The sequence below is a fragment of the Scomber scombrus genome, chromosome 9, assembly GCF_963691925.1.
Source record: "Scomber scombrus chromosome 9, fScoSco1.1, whole genome shotgun sequence".
Lineage (NCBI taxonomy): Eukaryota > Metazoa > Chordata > Actinopteri > Scombriformes > Scombridae > Scomber > Scomber scombrus.
This window is the reverse complement of record NC_084978.1, coordinates 22,879,972-22,896,213: the sequence shown is the minus strand read 5'-3', so window position 1 is coordinate 22,896,213 and position 16,242 is coordinate 22,879,972. Positions and strand designations below refer to the sequence as shown.

Here is a 16,242-nt window from a genome sequence, read left to right as displayed (position 1 = left end):
TAGTTTGGAGACTGTTACACTGAGTCAATATGCAATTTGAGGCAGGTTGGCAGAGAACATTGGATTGATTGATTCTGACCTTTTCATTGACAGTACCTGCTGTACACATTCTCCACAAAATAATGAAAAGTGTAGAAATCCACCTATCTTTAGCTTATGCCTCTTTTCTTCTCCCAAATAAGCGCCTGTTGTTAATCCCACTCATATGTCTGGCTGTAGGTCTGCTTTCTCTACTTTATCTCTAAGAGCAGTGGGAGACAGACTCAGGGGGGTGATACCAGCCCTATTGATTTGTGCAAACATACACACACAAACACACGCACATACACACACATTAAGTAAAAGCACAGCTTGGCCATAATCCTCACGATTCAACTCCATGTATCCCACACCGCAACTACAAGGTAAATCGTGATAAAAAACAAACACTCTTTCTCGTTATCAGCATACACACACGTTGACACGCAATATTATACTGTGTAATACTCTTATTTGGAGAGATACTGCTATTTTTAAGATGGACGCAACCATAAAAGTGATTTCAAATGCTGTCAACATCAGCAAGACAAAGACTGTATCGCACCTCAAGCTAGAGCGAATCAACACCTTCTTTGAGTGAGAAATGTAAGAGATCAATCACATTTCATGCTGATGCTACCTCTCATTGGTGCACTGAAGGGTTATAATACCCAGTCGGGAAGGTCACAATACAAAGAGACACAACATTCTTCTTCCTTCAGATGTGTTGAGAAAAAAAAAAGTCCCTTCAGAGAGGAAGTGAGGCGCTCTCATATCAATCCATCAGACTAAAGTCGCTTCACGCAAATTAGAAAAATGCCAATTTAAATGAAATTGTCTTGTCTCGGGCTGAGCTCGACTTGAAGAGGACGATCACATGAGGGTTTAAATAGAAATCTATTTTCTGGCTTGAAAATCAAACTGGCCATCATTCTGTCTTGACTCACCTCTCTCTTGGGGACTTGTCACATTTATAACATGTAGTCATTTTCTCAGCTGTCAAACCATGCTCTTACCAAGCTCTGTTCCCCAACCCAACCTGTCAACTTCTAATTCTAATCTGTTCAAATATCTGTGTGTGCGTGCGTGCGTGCGTGCGTGCGTGCGTGCGTGTGTGTGTGTATCAAGCATTCGGTACAGTTTTTTTAAAGGGTGTCTTTGGAATTACAAGGAGATTTCATTTCTCCTATGTTATTCATTATTAATATATGTATGTGTGTGTGTGTGTGTAGTGTGTGTGTTCTGTAAAGGTCCGGAGAGAGGTGGCATAGCAAAGTAGGTCATGACAGAGGTTAGTACTGCATTAGCGACTGTCACAGGCAGGACAGGAGAGAGCAGACACCAGGGCAGCCCTCTCCCTCTCACTCACAGTCTCACACACGCACACACACACACACAAACACACCAGCATTTTCTGAAACTCTGCGGCGTTCTGTCATGGATCTGAGCCAGCAGGCCATGACACACATGGAGGGCAGTGTCTGGAACAGGCGGACGTGTCCAGTCTGTCTTTTGTGTGTATGAGCGTGTTTGCATATGACAGGGGCACTTGACCTGCCAGAATCCAAACTGTTTGCCCTTGCCAAAGATCCACATAAAAAAAAAAGAAGTTCAACTTTTTTTTGGACACTTTTTCGGCCCGGACTGATTTTTTAAAGTCAGCTGTTCAATATTCAAAGATTTGCTCCGTCTAAGCAGATGTTTCTTGGTGGAGTTCTTTGTATCAGTATCCAGTTCTAAGAGTTGACTCATGGGAATCTGTCTCATTACTTCTGTCTTCTTATGGTTCAAACACTCACATAAAAACATAGTGATCCAAGCTGTTACTGTTGTCTGCTGCGTCAGTCAAATTTTTTTTTTTTTTTGATGTTCTAAGTCTCTTCAGTTTCCATCCACAGAAAGTCGGGGATAATTATGGGAGTAAAAAGGCTCACTATCAGAGCAGATTAACAACATCTCACTAGGCTGAACTCCTCACTCTCTTTTATCTCCTCAAATGCAGTAGAAGAGAAGACAAGTTACGCAACTCCCACCTTAGGGACCCAGCCGACTTTCCACCCAACTTCTGTCTGTCTCTGCATGTCTAGGGCGTCTGCGAGTCCTCTGCTATTTGATGTGTGTGTTTGAAGCAGCCATGCGACCGGGGCGAGAGGGATGTGCCTGTTGTTCACAGCTCCTTCTGCTGTGCTCTTTTCCCTTAGGAACAAGTTTCAAAGCATGGCAAAGTTGGACCTTTCCTGGTTCTACATCTAACACCTGCCTTCCTCCCACCTTTGTCTTTTATCATTCCTGTAAAGACCCTTCATTCATTAGCAAGCTTCTCCTACTGTCATTTAGCTAAAATGTCCCATTTGAAGGAAATGAACATCTGCCTCAGAGCAATTCTAAAGTGCCCAAAAGCCACTTTAACACACATGTACCCTAATGTGATGTGCTTTGTGTTACATATTAAAAGAATATCTTTCGGTTTGATAAAATGTTACACATCAAAAATACTATGAAGTTTTTTACTGTCTACTCGATAGAAAGCGCTTTCATTCTCCTTGTGGAAAATAAATGAACCACAAGTTGAACTTTGGGTTAATTAGTCTCGGTTCTGGGATAAAATTTGCACATGAAATATGTCTGGCTTGTTTCTGCCTTAAATTACAACACACAGTATATGATGAGGATTGAATCAGTGGTCAAAACTAACCAAAAAATAAATGAATTTATATTCTTTTATTTAAATTTCTACTATATTTAGGGTTTTCAAACTTGAATGTCTCCCTGTGCTCAACATAGATAAACATTATTCGTGTTTTCAGAGAGTTAAAAAAGACATCTTGAGCTCTTTTGAACTGAAAACAACCAACACACAAAAAATAAATAAAATGAAATAAAATATTTGAGTGAACAGTGCTGCTTCTGAATGAAAACTGACAGACATGACTGGCAGACACGGACCATCATCCAGAAATACTAGTACTGATTGAAGCTTGCTTTGCTCAAATGTGACAGACCGTATGTAGGGTCCTGCTTGATGTTTCAGAAATGTTCATTTTGCATTTAACTTCATATCTGTAATGTTTAAACTGATTACATACTCATCTTAGTGAGTGGTCAGAATGTAGCTTTCACAGAGTATGCACTGTTCTTGCCACTGTATGAAACACCCCAAGAATTTCAAATCTATCCATCAGAGAAACACGCCTATCCCTGCAAGCCTTCAATGAAAAATAAATAAAGATACAACAAACAACGAAAGTTCCAGTCAGAGAGACCTAGAGTATATATATGTTTGTAATAAATCAAAAGTCGCCCTGCCCACGAGCGTCGCAGTACAAAGAGCAGAAAACACAGAAGAATGCAAATAGCAATCTGCATAATTATACACAGTACACCAAAAATAAATGTAACTAATTAATTAATAACATCTCTCTCATACTAAAATGTACTTGACCATTGGATTTTTTTTTTCAAAGTGAGCATGCAGCTGGTGAATACATTGGAATTCAAGGTAGCAAAGACAGCTAAAGGAGAATGTGACACATTTATAGAAGCGACATGATTCCTACTCAGCTGGGACATTTCAGCCCATAATCGTGAACATGCACCTGTATTACCTTCAGCTAAAAACTGGTGAACTGACCCGACAGCCACTGAAAGATGTAACATATGCTATTGCTCCTTACACAATGAATGGGCTCCCTTATTGGCCTCAATCTTTGGCGCAGCCGCAAACTTTACGTGCCAGTGATATCACAAATTCACAGATTCTTAGTTGTAGTTGAGAGTGGTGCCAGTTCACACATATTTAATAGTATGCCCAGGGAAACAGCAATGGTGTGAATTCTGCAAATTACTGTCATTCTCCATTTTTGTGAATGACAGCCATGATCTGTGCACATAAGGTATGTCTCTTACCAGGAAATGTTTTTTCATCTGGTTAAGGTTTATATTTTATGATGATGATGATGATGATGATGATTTTTGATTTTTATTCTGTGGACGACAATCCCCAGTGTTGTTTTTGATCAACCACAAAACATAAAATCAAAGGGAAAAATTAAAGGTGCCTCAGAATCACTGATTCTAACCTGTTAACTGTATATTAATATGCTGATTCAGGACTGATATTGTCCACTAAGCTAGTCTCCTGCATCTTGACTATTTTAAAAAGCAGGTGCTCTATTACATGGCATCACAAGGATAACCTAGTGTCAATTATAAATATTAAAATTTAATTACAGTTAACCAGAGTGGCAAAGACATGATGGTACAGAGCTGTGCTGCTTCCTTGGGACCTGACAATTGAGTCATCATTTGATATAAAATTACACATTGTGTCACCTCTCATCTAAATTTGGCCCACTCTGATAGGCACTTTGAAATGATAAAGAACAGCTGCTGCGGTTGACATGAGATAAGAAAAAAGCTATGCAAGAAAAATACTTTAAAAAAAACAAAACACAGTGGCTTTGTATGATCAATAGGGACTTTTGGGGGGTGCTAAAGCTAACCAGTCAGTATTGACAACAACATGACAGGTTATGATACAGTGCATCATTAAACAAAACCCTCAGAACAGAGCTCACTCAATTATGCAGATTACCAACACATACATTCAGTGCATCCAATTAACTGTTAACTTTGCATTTAATTCGAAGAATGACTGTCTTAGACATGATGTTTGACTTAATGTACAGTATATATATGCAAACATTACAATTATACTGCATGCTGAAATGAAAAGGCATTTCTAATTTGCAATCACTATCTCTGATATCAGTCAGATTTATCAGTTAAAGACAGACACACAAATTATCCTCATGAGTTATTAAAGTCTGCATGAAATGACACTTTTACTTCTTTGATTTTATGTATTTCTAGTTGAAACAGGATGTTGGGATGGGACATAGTGCAGGGAGGGATCATTTGAAAATGTAAACCACTAAGATATCAGTGTTTGAGAGTAACACAATTTTATTTTAAAGGATAAATGAGCAAGAGGAGAGCATGTTCAAAGATTTATGAAGGTTTTATTGGTTGAAGTTTTAATTTATGCCTTCTAGTGCAGGATGATATTCAGTTTTACAGGGAGTATACACGAAGTCATGCCAGGTGATTTCATTGGGACTTTAATCTTGCACACAGCTCCATCTTTAACACACCACTAGTGGTCACTAACAAGCCTGAAAGTCCTCTAATCTACACTGTGTGATCAGAACATGACATATGGTGTTTATCCATCAGCCTGTGAAGCGTGCCAGTCAGGCCATCACGCAGCAGGGGCTGAACTGGGTATCGCTCCGGGTGACTGTCTTCTGAACTTTATCTAAACTCTGCTGTTAGTCCACACTCAGTAAATGACTTAGTAAGAGCTGATCAACATGCTTACAGGTCACAGAGTTAATGAGAGGACCTTAGCATTTTCCACTGAGGCTGACAAAGGCCAGGTGGAGGTGAGGCGTTATAAAGGGGAAAGGTAGCCAGCTGAAGATGTTCTCTGTACCGGTGTAGTCCAATAGGCCTTGGCCCTTTTCATTCCTAACTACCAGCTGCTCTGCTGCACTGAGGCCTCAGACACAGGTAAGCAACTTACTCTGCATTCCCTAATGATTTCAACTTTTAAAATGTATGTGTATAATTATAGAGCGCAAAAAATTACATTAGCATAAATGAATGAACAAATTAATAAATGTAGAAATACATAAATATCCTATTAAAAGTTTATGTACGGAAATGTAGAAATAAATTGACAATAATTTAGTTATGTACTTTTGTTATGTCATTACCAAGATGTATTTATTCATTAATTATTTATGAAATTATTAATTTTTGAATTTATTTATTTCTGCTTTCATTTATTCATTATTTATGTATTTCTTTATGCGTATGTAATTTTGTGTGCTCTATATATAATAACCAGGATGAAAGAAAACAGTAACACAAGAAGGATCTATAATTCAACCAATCTACTGTGCCAAGGGGCGTGGCACACAGCCAACAGGGATAAAAGAGTAGCCGGCCAAATAGAAAGCTCTGCCAATGTTGTAATGCCTGGCACAGGTGTGTTGTTAAAGACCCTGTTAAAATGATTCATTTTCAATCCAATAATCTGCAGTACACTATAAGATGTCCACAAAAAAGTCTATATAGCTTTTAAATGACTGCTAAATATGTTTTTCACCTTGAAACAGGATCTGAACTTCAAACCCAGGAATCTATCAATCTCAAGTGGGATTGAGCTAACACGTATAACAATTCTTTAATCTTGGACACATCATTCCTACTCTTGAGCGCTCGTGCTGCTAAACTGGACAGCAGGCTGACCTGACTGTCTGCCATGATGATTTTGAGATGATTTTGAGACTCAAGACATTCTTCTAGTTTGTTATGGACGTTGAAGCAAAATTAAGCTCACCTGAGGATAAAGGTAAAGCAAACGGAGTCAAAATGAAATCAATTTTCAATTTATTTCAATAGGGTTTGGACAGCAGTAACATTAAAAAGAACCTTGGATAGCTGATCCCGAGAATGTTTATTTTATGAAATGTCCAAATCAATAAGACAACTTACAGTTTTTGGGGTCAATTTTCTCTTTAAAACTATCCAATTATTTCAGGATTTCAGAATTTTGAAGTGTTATCACATCGCCCCAGCCAAAAACAGCTTGAAGACCACCCAGGTCATCTAGATGTGATCCCCCCCCCCCAGCTCCTCACTTTGCTTAATCTTTGGACTTTGTCTGCTGAGGCTCACGTTAGTTTGTAAAGATTTAGAGATTTGAGTCAGAATTCACCCAATGACTTTTCCACAGACCTTGTTTCATTGCAGCTTTTTTTTATCCTGGCCTTTGATTTCCAATGAAAAAATGAATTATTCAGTTTTCTACTGACTTCAAAGCCCTTATTATGACTTGGGGTTTTGCTGCGTGCCTCAGTGTTGTCTCTATGCTATTATACTCTCAATGCCTGGAGCTTTCTGGTAGAATTTCACAAAATATATCTAATTTTTTATTTTTATTTTTTTTAAAGAAAGTGGTCCTCTACTGCGTGAGTGTCATCAAGAAAGGTCTGATCAAATTTGAGCTTTACTTCATCCTCTAGCTTTCAACCGTCTGACCCTCAGGTATTAAGTATTGATAGGTGGTTCCAGTGCTAACATTTACCTAAGATATTCAAGATGATTATATCAGATGTGTGAGCTATATGTAACCTTTTCTTTGCTCTATCCAGGTCTCCATTCTATGGCCGGGGTACCATGGGCAGTGTCGATGCTGTTACTGCTGGTGCTCTGCTCTCCAGGGGTCACTTCTGCCCCCGCCCAGCACCTGTGCGGTTCCAGCCTAGTGGATGCCCTGTACTTTGTGTGCGGAGAGCGAGGCTTTTTCTACAGTCCGAACCGACCCAACAAGCGGGACCTGGAGCACGTGCTCGGTAAGGCCGCATAAAGTCTGGAACAGTTTTGACTTTTCTGTTTGACTTGTGTAAAATAACTTCTAATTGTTCCCTTGATGGTGGGAGTTCAGTAAGGAACAGCATGACATTGCCCTGAAACCCCAAGCTGGCTTTGTGTCTTTTACCCACCATGTTCAAAGTTCAAACTCAGACTAATGAGAATGCCAATTTGAATGCTAGCTTAAAGAAAAATGTTTAGGGACAACATGCTGGAAACTTTACTGGACTAAATCTATGTGTTTGACCAAACCATCATTAGTGTGCAAATCCTCTTTTGAATTCCAGGATGTGGCTGGGCTTTTGGTCTTTTATCGTTGCTTTCAACGTCTACAATGTGACAAATCCAATAATCACCAATCTTGTGAAATCCCAAAATTCCTCATTACACTATTCACAAAACATATTATTTGGATCTTCTGCCTCAAACATTCTATTGATGTTTTGAAGTCAACTTTAAAAAGTATAAGCCATGATATGTATCTGTTGGAGCGACATCATATATCTTCTTAGAAGTAGGGACTAACAAGACTAAATGGATTGGAGAGATCAGATTAGCTAGCCATTAAGTCTCCCTTAAAGTGTGAACGATGTAAATGCTAGTTTGGGGAACTGGAGTTCACACAGGGCTAAGGAAACTTTCTCCATTTCTAAGGGTTCCTGTCTAAAAGAGCCAAAGAGGAGCAGCAGCTGTGGAGGGCTCTTTCTGGCCATGATGAGCCCAAGGTGAAGAGAGGCATCGTGGAGCAGTGCTGCCACAAGCCGTGCAGCATTTACCACCTGGAGGGCTACTGTGACTGACTCGCCACTCCGACACTAACACCACTCATAGCTTGTAAAAAGGTCTGGAAGTCCATTTCTGGCCGAATACTTACTGGCTATGTCTTATCAACTGAAAGAAATAAAGCTTCCTTGCCCATAACCCAAGGCTCTGGTCTGCATAGAATGTGTGTTCTTTGTAGCTGGTAAACAGTGTAGAAGAAACATGGGGTGTATAATAGCCTTTTTTTCCTGTGCGCTAACCTGTGGCTACAATCCTAGAGTGCTCTCTACTGGCTGAAGACAGATATGGCCAGTGATATCCAAGCAACAAAAGCTTTGCACTCATTTTTTACACCAAAAATGGAAATATATATATATCTCAGCAATAATTTCGTAAAAAAACAGTATTAAACTTTATTTACAAAGTAAAAAGGTTTATAAAGAGCCAACCCACATGAAATGGTTACTGGTTTTGCTACCCTAAGTATTCCTATGGAAGTAACAAAAAAAGCAGTTCCTAAACACATAAACACATTTAACAGTTAAATGTATGTCACATTTTATGCTGACTACTCTGGTTATCTGAAATGTGAATATTTTAGACTGGCATTCATTCTATATCCTAATTATTTTTCATACTCTTTCTATACAAACACTCTTTTTTAAAATCGACTCGACAAAGCCTCTGTATGTGACAATTTGACAAGCAGTAAGACATCAAGATATAGATGCAATTCTTACATGAAGGAATGATAAATTACTGATAAAGAATTTAAAAATACAAACAGTGATAATTAGTTCAAATAAAGATTAGAAAAACTCCAAGTAAAAGGCTGAATCATTGCTTACAAGGATGGATGAGTACTCAAAGAAGACCAAACCACAGAAATGAAATTAGCCCGCTAGTTGTCAGTTCTTGTGTAATAGCTCCATTACAGATTATGGTTTCCTGACAAAAAGAAACAAAGAATTAGGCTTTGACAGAAATATTGCAGCAATTACATAAAGGTGAAAAAAAAAAACCTCAACTGTCTGCCCATTTACAAGTTTAGAATGATCGAGTGAGGTGTCAGGTTAGGGCTCACCTTCTTTAAGAGGTGCAGTTGTCTCACTTTGCCTGTTCTCCTTGTCATGTTGGAAAGCTTTGCTGGGATCAAACCTGCGGTGAGGAATACCGGGTAGCTTTGACTTCAGCTGCTCCAGATCACTCTTCTGCCGGCTCACCTGGGAGCGAAGCTTAGTCACCTCCTACACACACAGCCAGGAAAAAGGGGGTGAATTACAAGCTCTTATGTATGAGACAACGCAGTGCAAGGTCTCAAAACTGCTGCCTGGCATACAGTGCTGCTCTCCTGTTTTACCTGTTTCAGCGAGATGTTCTCATCTTTCAGCTTTATCACATGTTTGATCTTCTGCTTCTGGTTCTGGTGACCCAGCAGACGAGCGTAAGCGTCGGCCAACTTGTTTAACTCCTCCTGGTTTGCTCCATTTTCATTGAGTAGTGCACCTCGTTCTGCAGCAAACGCATTAAGCTGTTCCTGTAGGCACAACAAACAAACTCACTTAATCTAACTTTAACCTGCATTAATACATTTTGTCACTTGGGGGCAGCATAACTGACCATAAATACAATACTGACATATAGCACTTTAAAGTTGGCAAACATGTTGGCAAAAAGTTGTCCATGTACACATTAAGCATTAACGAGCAAAAAAACACCCTCTCTGAGACGTTAATAAAGGATAAGTCTCACATTGGATGCAAAATACATTTGTGGTTCAACATTTGGTAGAATGATTAATTGTAAATAAATGCTTGAGCCAAGTCAAAAAAAGACCCACACCATACAATGAGGGGTCAGAATATGAACAGTATGTAAGAGCTAATGAAAGCCTACACAAGAATGTAAAGACTATTGTATTTTTTTTAACTGATGTGAAAATTACTAACCTGGAAGGGTCTGACTTTAGCGAACAGCTCATCATATTGTCTCTTCCAGTGTTCTGTCTCTGAACTTGGGGAGCTTGGGTTATAAACAAAATAAAGATTAGTTAAAATATGCATATGCATATGTAAGTAAATACTTTTTTTTTTTTTTTTTTTTAAATAGTTAAAACTTTGCCCACCTCTTCTCCTGTGCTTCAGTTATTTGTCTTTGGAGTTCTTGTTGTTGCTCCTCCATCTCCCACTGCAGTGTCACCTTTTCTTGAGTCAGTACCTCCATCTGCTTCTGCAGAGCTCTTGTGTCTCGTCTTAGTTCTTCCAGCTCGCACTGCAGAGCCTGGGTCTTCTCCTCCGCAAGGTCTAATTGGGCCTGAAAGCTTGCACCTTCATGCTCGACTTCATCCAGGCGAGACTGAAGCTGATTTCTGTCTTGCTCGGCCATGTAGAGTTGATTTTCAAGTGCAAGCCTCGACTGGTCTTTGAGTTCTACTTGAGATAGAAGACTCTTCCTTTCCTTGTCCACCCTCTCGAGCTCAGTCTGTAGTGTGAGCACCTCTGACCTGACCTGCTGGTGGTCTTTCCTTTCAACGTCCAATGCTCCCCTTACTTCCTGGAGGTTTGTCTGAAATTGAACTTTCTCTTCTTTTTCTTGTAGAAGTTGTTCCTGTATTTCTTCTTTTTCGTGGTTGACATCCTCAAGCAGTTTCTGGGCTTTTTCCCTCTCATTTTGGAGCTCAGTAGCTCGCTGGCCTCTCTGTTCCTTTATTTGCTCCAGTGCCTCTTCTTTTTCTTTTGTTTGCAGCTGTAGCTCCTGCTGTAGCTGACTGATCAGGGCAGTGTGGCTCACCTCTGTGGCCTTCATCACCTCATATTTTTGTGCAAGACAAGTCTGCACCTCTAGCAACAGTCTATCAAATCAAGGAAAAAAGGAAGCATGAAAAAAAAAGGAGGAATAACGGCATCTATTATATAACAGACTGAATGTGAGTTTAAAGCATACCTTGCATTCTCCTCCCTGGATTTCTGTTGGTGCTCCTGCTGCTCCTCTAACCCCTTCCTCACTCCCTTGATCTCCTCCTCCTTCTGTCGAATCACTTTGTCCATCTCCTCCTTCATCTGCTGGGTAACTCTCTCCACCTCCGCTTCCAGGTTTTTCTGTCTTTCCGCTGCTCCCCTCATACCCTCTTTGGTGCTGAAAGGAAAGACAAGCGGTCTTTGAAGTTAACACATTCAAAAAAAACTTTAAGCTTAACATGAACTGAACTGACGTGCCAGGAATACTGACACTTCAGCGCTCACCTCTCCAGCTCTTTCACAGTGTCTGCCATTTTGCTCAGTGAGTCTGCGTGTGCGTCTTGGAGTTTTCTCATAGCAGCTAAATGTTCTTCTTTCACAGCAGAGACATCATTGCTCTTACTAAAAATGACAACAGAATTGATGACTGTTAAAGCAGGTATTTTGATTTTGTTGACCTAAAACACATGATTCACCATATCATAAGTGATTTAAGCCTCACCCTAATGTTACTGTTTACATCATTTTATTTTGGTCTCTAGAGATAGATACCACTCACATCTGTACACTTAATATGTCACGTCAGTTAGCCGCCACAGCAAAAAGAATCATTAATCACAAATTATGATGTGATATTATATCTCGTTAGTTCAATCCACACAAATATCTAAAGAGTAAAAATGTAAAACCATAATGTTTGGTTTTTACAATTCAGTTTCCGTATTGAATAAACAAATTAGATATGAAGTGTTAATTAGTGAGCTGTAGAGGAGCTGGTAGACGTATTGTGTTATGTTCAGAATGGATCCTCGCATCTGACTCTCAGCATGAAAACAAATAAGCTTTCTTTTTTTTACTAAATGTAAACTATTTTCTTTCAAACAGCACATTTTCGAAAAAAAAAAAAAAAAAAAAAAAGCTTTCCAATTTTAGCAGCCTCTATTCTCTGAAATACGGGTCCTGTAAAACATAATCACAAAATCTGAAGGTCTTTCATTGATGGTGAATTGCACAATAGAGCAATTCTTCAACATATACAGCCTTTTCATGAAATGCGATTATGTGTGGCTGTTTTTCTGAAGTTTTTCTTGTTGAAGTTGAAAAATCCTTTTTTTTCCTCTTTTTTTTTTAAAAGCAGAGCTTGTTGTTTGCTGTGTTACGCTCCTCAACGTTATCTTCCATCTGCCTCCACTCTCAGCCTGTCTAATAAAAGCAAAAAAGCAGTTTTTTTATGTGTGACCTAGTTCTCCTTATAGTCCAGACTGGAAGAAGTGATGTGACTTCTGAAACTTGAAACAGTTCACAAATAGAAATAGACTGTGACCCACTGACTGTGTCAAACCTGTGATGGACTGACAACTTGTCAATTATTTTTCTCCACTTTATGCTCAGTGTATGACGGGAGAGGCTCTGAGCTGTCTGCGACTCAGGAAAGAAAAAACAGATGCAAATGTTGTTTTGCTAGTGCAACGAGCATGACGTCTATCAAGATGCAGTTTTAAAGTCATCCTAACATTCCAGCTGAAAATGCAAGCTTGACCTTTTAGTTCTTCTATCTTTACATTGTCCTTTCTGCCATAATTCCCTCCCAGTGTATTTTGGTCTTCGGTTGCTCACCTGTCCAGATGTGCTCTGGTATCACTTAGCTGTCTCTCCAGCAGGTTGTTTTCCTCCTGAAGCCTCTGAGCCTCCTGACTCATATCCTCCCCTTCCTGCTTACTCTGCTCCTGTTCCTCTAAAACAGCCAGCTCTCCAAGCACCTCCTCCATCTCCTCTTTCAGTTGTCTAAATTGTTCGTCAGACTCCTCCCTCTCCTGCTTCAGCAGCACAGACAAGGAGTCTACAAGTGCCTGTAGAATTGTAGAAACAAGTAAGCTACAGGTTAGACGGCTGTCACTGCGCTGAATTTTGGTAGACATAAAAAGAGTGTGCACCATGTGAAACAAAAAATGTTCGAGTGACCTTTTCTTTTGTTAGTTCCTCAGTAAGAGTGGTATTTTCTTGCTGGAGCTGCATCCGTCTCTTTTCCTCATCTCTTTGTGCCTCTCTTAGTGAGTGGAGCTCTGTCTTTAACTCCTCCACTCTCCTCAGCCCCTGCTCCTGAGTCTTGCCTAAAACCAAACAAAAATACATGCATCACAAATGTCTAATTATTTTGCAATTTAATTTATGTTGTTAAAAGGATGCAGGTGAACATACTTCTCTCCTCCTCAGAAAACAGACACCTCTGTTCAAGATGTGCCACTCTCTCATCCAGCTCTTTCTCTGTCCTCCTGAGCACCTCCCGTAGTCGAGCAAGCTCTGCCTCTTGCTGATGAACTGTTGCTTGAGAGTCTTGAACCTCATCGTTGGCCATTTTTATCTGCGCCTCCAAATCACTCAATGACATGTGTGAAGATGTAAGCTCCAGCTCTTGGTTTTCCAACTTCTTCTCCACTTCCATTAAAGCCTCCTTTGAAGCTTGAAGCTCATGCTGGTATTTCAGTGCCTCCTCTTCTTTTTGTCCCAGCACATCTTGGGTGGTTTCAAGCCCAGTAGTGCATTGCTCTAGTTCAATCTCTAGTTGCCTGCACAGAATTAACAAATGAGTTTCATGCTCTATAGTTGAGATCTAACTTTAATGTTAACAATTAGGGATGTGCTTACTTTATTTTCTCCACCTGAGAGCCTGCAACAGTGTTCTTATGTGTCTTCTCTTGGAGTTTCAAGCGGAGATCCTATGAACGCAGAAATTGGTCAAGCATGTCTTTCACAAATTATGATTTGAAAGATGGAGGAAAAAAAAGTGTCACGTTTGAGGGCCTAGTTCTACCTGGATCTGGTCATTGGCGGAGTCCAGGTATCCCTGCAAGACTTTGACTTCTTCCCTCAGTTCTCGTATCAAACCTGCAATATAACCCATTATTCTAGATGGCAGCATAAAATTAGGAGGTTCTTTCAGGCGTCTAGGCCAGAGATGTTGAAAATATGTATTTAATAGCAGTCATGGGTCAACTGTACTCACCATGCAACCTAGCATTCTCATTCTCCAACTCTTCATTCTGGGTTTTTGTGACTTGATGGATGTCCTCTGTAAAAAAGGTAAGAACCACAGTGATGCCCTGATTATCCCATCTAACACATGGGCAGAGACATTCGTCTCATCTGTTGATGCTTAATCTTACCCAAGTCTTTATTTCTTTCCTTTAGAGCCTTAACGGTATCCCTGGCAGCATGGAGATCCGTTTCTAGTACCTTCAGTTTGCCATCAGTGTTTACATGCAGAACGCTTAATTCCTGGACACAAACACACACAATTCATAAGTACATTCTGCTGCAGATGAAAATGTGCTCATAACACGTTTGATTGTGTTAAAAACAATGACACATTTCACTGAATAATGTTGTGATGAAGGGAGTGAATGCACACAAGTCACCTTGTTTTTACTATCCAAATTGGTCCTTGCCTCCATTAGTTCCATTGTGAGAGAATTTATCTTCTTCTTTGTTTTGTCAGCAGAAACCTAAGAAAACATGCATTCAGTTACACTGTTCATGCAGCACTGCTAAGAAACAAAACAAATGTATCCAGGTGTAATCAATACAGATTTCTACATACAATCAAGCATAAACATGAGCATTAAAGCCAAATAGACCTTATTCTTTAAGAACTCATTGACTTTCTTGAGCTCGGCTCGTTCTCTCTCAAGGGTGGTAGCATTGGCAGCGAGGCCTGTCTTCTCCCTAACTGCAGCCAGCAGCTTGGCCTCCACTTTTTTTAATTCCTCTCCAAGGACCTGCAAGCGATGGTCCTGCTCCCCTCGCTGCTGAACCAGGGACCGGATCTGTAAGTAAGTAAGTTATAATTGAATGACATAAGTCACTGACTACAGAGAAATAACATTTTTGTTGTTACATTTTAGCACAAATGTATACCTCAGTCTCCAAGAGCTTCCGCTGCTTTGTTTCCATGGTCATGCCATTTTTCTCTTTCTTTGTACTTGAGCCCTCAGCCTGATTTCACAAGAGATAAAGAGGGACAGCTACATAACAGAAGTAGTTGTAACATGAGCAGATCTGTTACTGCGGAGCCGTCTGAATGACATTACTATGTCAAGTGAAAACTGACAACTTACAAGACCATCAACTGACATTGTCCTGCGGAAAGGTGACATAGGCACACCCCTGGAGGGCGATGGGGGTGGCATAGGGGACGCAGCGGCTGGAGACACAGGTAAAGAAAATAAGTGTATTAAAAAGTTAGGTGTAATGTTGTATTTTAAATATTTATACATGTATGTGCTTGATAAGTTCACCAACCTGCTTTAATAGGTCTGAACCGATCAGATTTGTCGAAGGACGCAGCTCCCTTCACTTCCCCGGGTTTAATCTCGTAGAGGCCGGGTGGAGGGGCACAACCTTCAGTTAAAAGCACAACGTTAAGACGATTAACAGCCAAGCGTTCACACTAAAGCTACTTCTTTGTCAGTTATCCATCTCACTTATGTTAGCCAGTTCGTTTCCATTTAGTCCCATTAGGTTTAGTAGTAAGAGTATCAGCATGCATTGTGCGTCAGTAAATACAAGCTAACGTACGTTACCGTTGAATAAATATCTTCCAACACGTGAACCGCTTCTTATCTGTACTTACCAACATTATCGTTGAACCGCTTTAAAGGAGCTCTCGAGAAAGACATTTCTAAACCAGTGTGACTTATAATGTTAAAATTCAGCCGTATATACTAAGCTGCAGTGCAGCTGCCTTGTTTGACAAACAGACGCCTCACCGCTGAAATTTCAAATTACGTCATACGTAGTTACGTACGTATGGCCAATAAGCACTCAGTCCTGGATGACGTCACCCTGTCCTCAGTATCACTTCCTCGTATTTCCCCCCAAAATAACAATTTATAATGCGTATATTTATTAGTTATTATATATTTATACAACCAGCCATAATTATCCAGACGCAGTACTTAGTCTTATGTCAGAACTCTGAGTTTAAATACGTGTTTATTCTTTAAACACGCAGTGTTATGCTTTCTATGTTTCTGCAAGATGTAGAATTTTCATCAAACGATAATCA

General features: G+C 39.9%; 2 protein-coding genes across 2 annotated transcripts; one reads left to right on the top strand and one right to left on the bottom strand.

The window, feature by feature from the left end:
- Positions 1 to 7,164: 7,164 nt before the first annotated feature.
- insb (preproinsulin b) lies at positions 7,165 to 8,258 on the top strand. Its single transcript, XM_062425775.1, has 2 exons — positions 7,165 to 7,439; positions 8,113 to 8,258. Exons 1-2 carry the CDS (start codon positions 7,199 to 7,201, stop codon positions 8,256 to 8,258), a joined length of 387 nt encoding a protein of 128 aa, XP_062281759.1. The 5' UTR covers positions 7,165 to 7,198.
- An 848-nt stretch (positions 8,259 to 9,106) lies between these two features.
- On the bottom strand, positions 9,107 to 15,929 carry hmmr (hyaluronan-mediated motility receptor (RHAMM)). Its single transcript, XM_062425709.1, has 20 exons — positions 15,808 to 15,929; positions 15,477 to 15,575; positions 15,293 to 15,378; positions 15,093 to 15,170; positions 14,813 to 15,001; positions 14,594 to 14,680; positions 14,342 to 14,453; positions 14,182 to 14,247; positions 13,990 to 14,063; positions 13,824 to 13,894; positions 13,377 to 13,744; positions 13,140 to 13,288; positions 12,795 to 13,027; positions 11,463 to 11,579; positions 11,164 to 11,355; positions 10,346 to 11,071; positions 10,170 to 10,242; positions 9,581 to 9,757; positions 9,305 to 9,467; positions 9,107 to 9,168 (listed from the first exon to the last, which is right to left on the bottom strand). The coding sequence occupies exons 1-20, from the start codon at positions 15,851 to 15,853 to the stop codon at positions 9,152 to 9,154; spliced, it is 3,123 nt and encodes a 1,040-aa protein (XP_062281693.1). The 5' UTR covers positions 15,854 to 15,929; the 3' UTR covers positions 9,107 to 9,151.
- Positions 15,930 to 16,242: the final 313 nt, after the last annotated feature.

Coding starts and splice junctions, on each gene's coding strand:
- insb (XM_062425775.1), top strand. CDS start 7,199: ATGTGTGAGCTATATGTAACCTTTTCTTTGCTCTATCCAGGTCTCCAT. Junction 7,440..8,112: donor GGACCTGGAGCACGTGCTCG/GTAAGGCCGCAT, acceptor TCCATTTCTAAG/GGTTCCTGTCTAAAAGAGCC.
- hmmr (XM_062425709.1), bottom strand. CDS start 15,853: ATGTCTTTCTCGAGAGCTCCTTTAAAGCGGTTCAACGATAATGTTG. Junction 14,248..14,341: donor GGAAAGAAATAAAGACTTGG/GTAAGATTAAGC, acceptor CCTTTTTTACAG/AGGACATCCATCAAGTCACA. Junction 9,468..9,580: donor AGAACATCTCGCTGAAACAG/GTAAAACAGGAG, acceptor CTGTGTGTGTAG/GAGGTGACTAAGCTTCGCTC.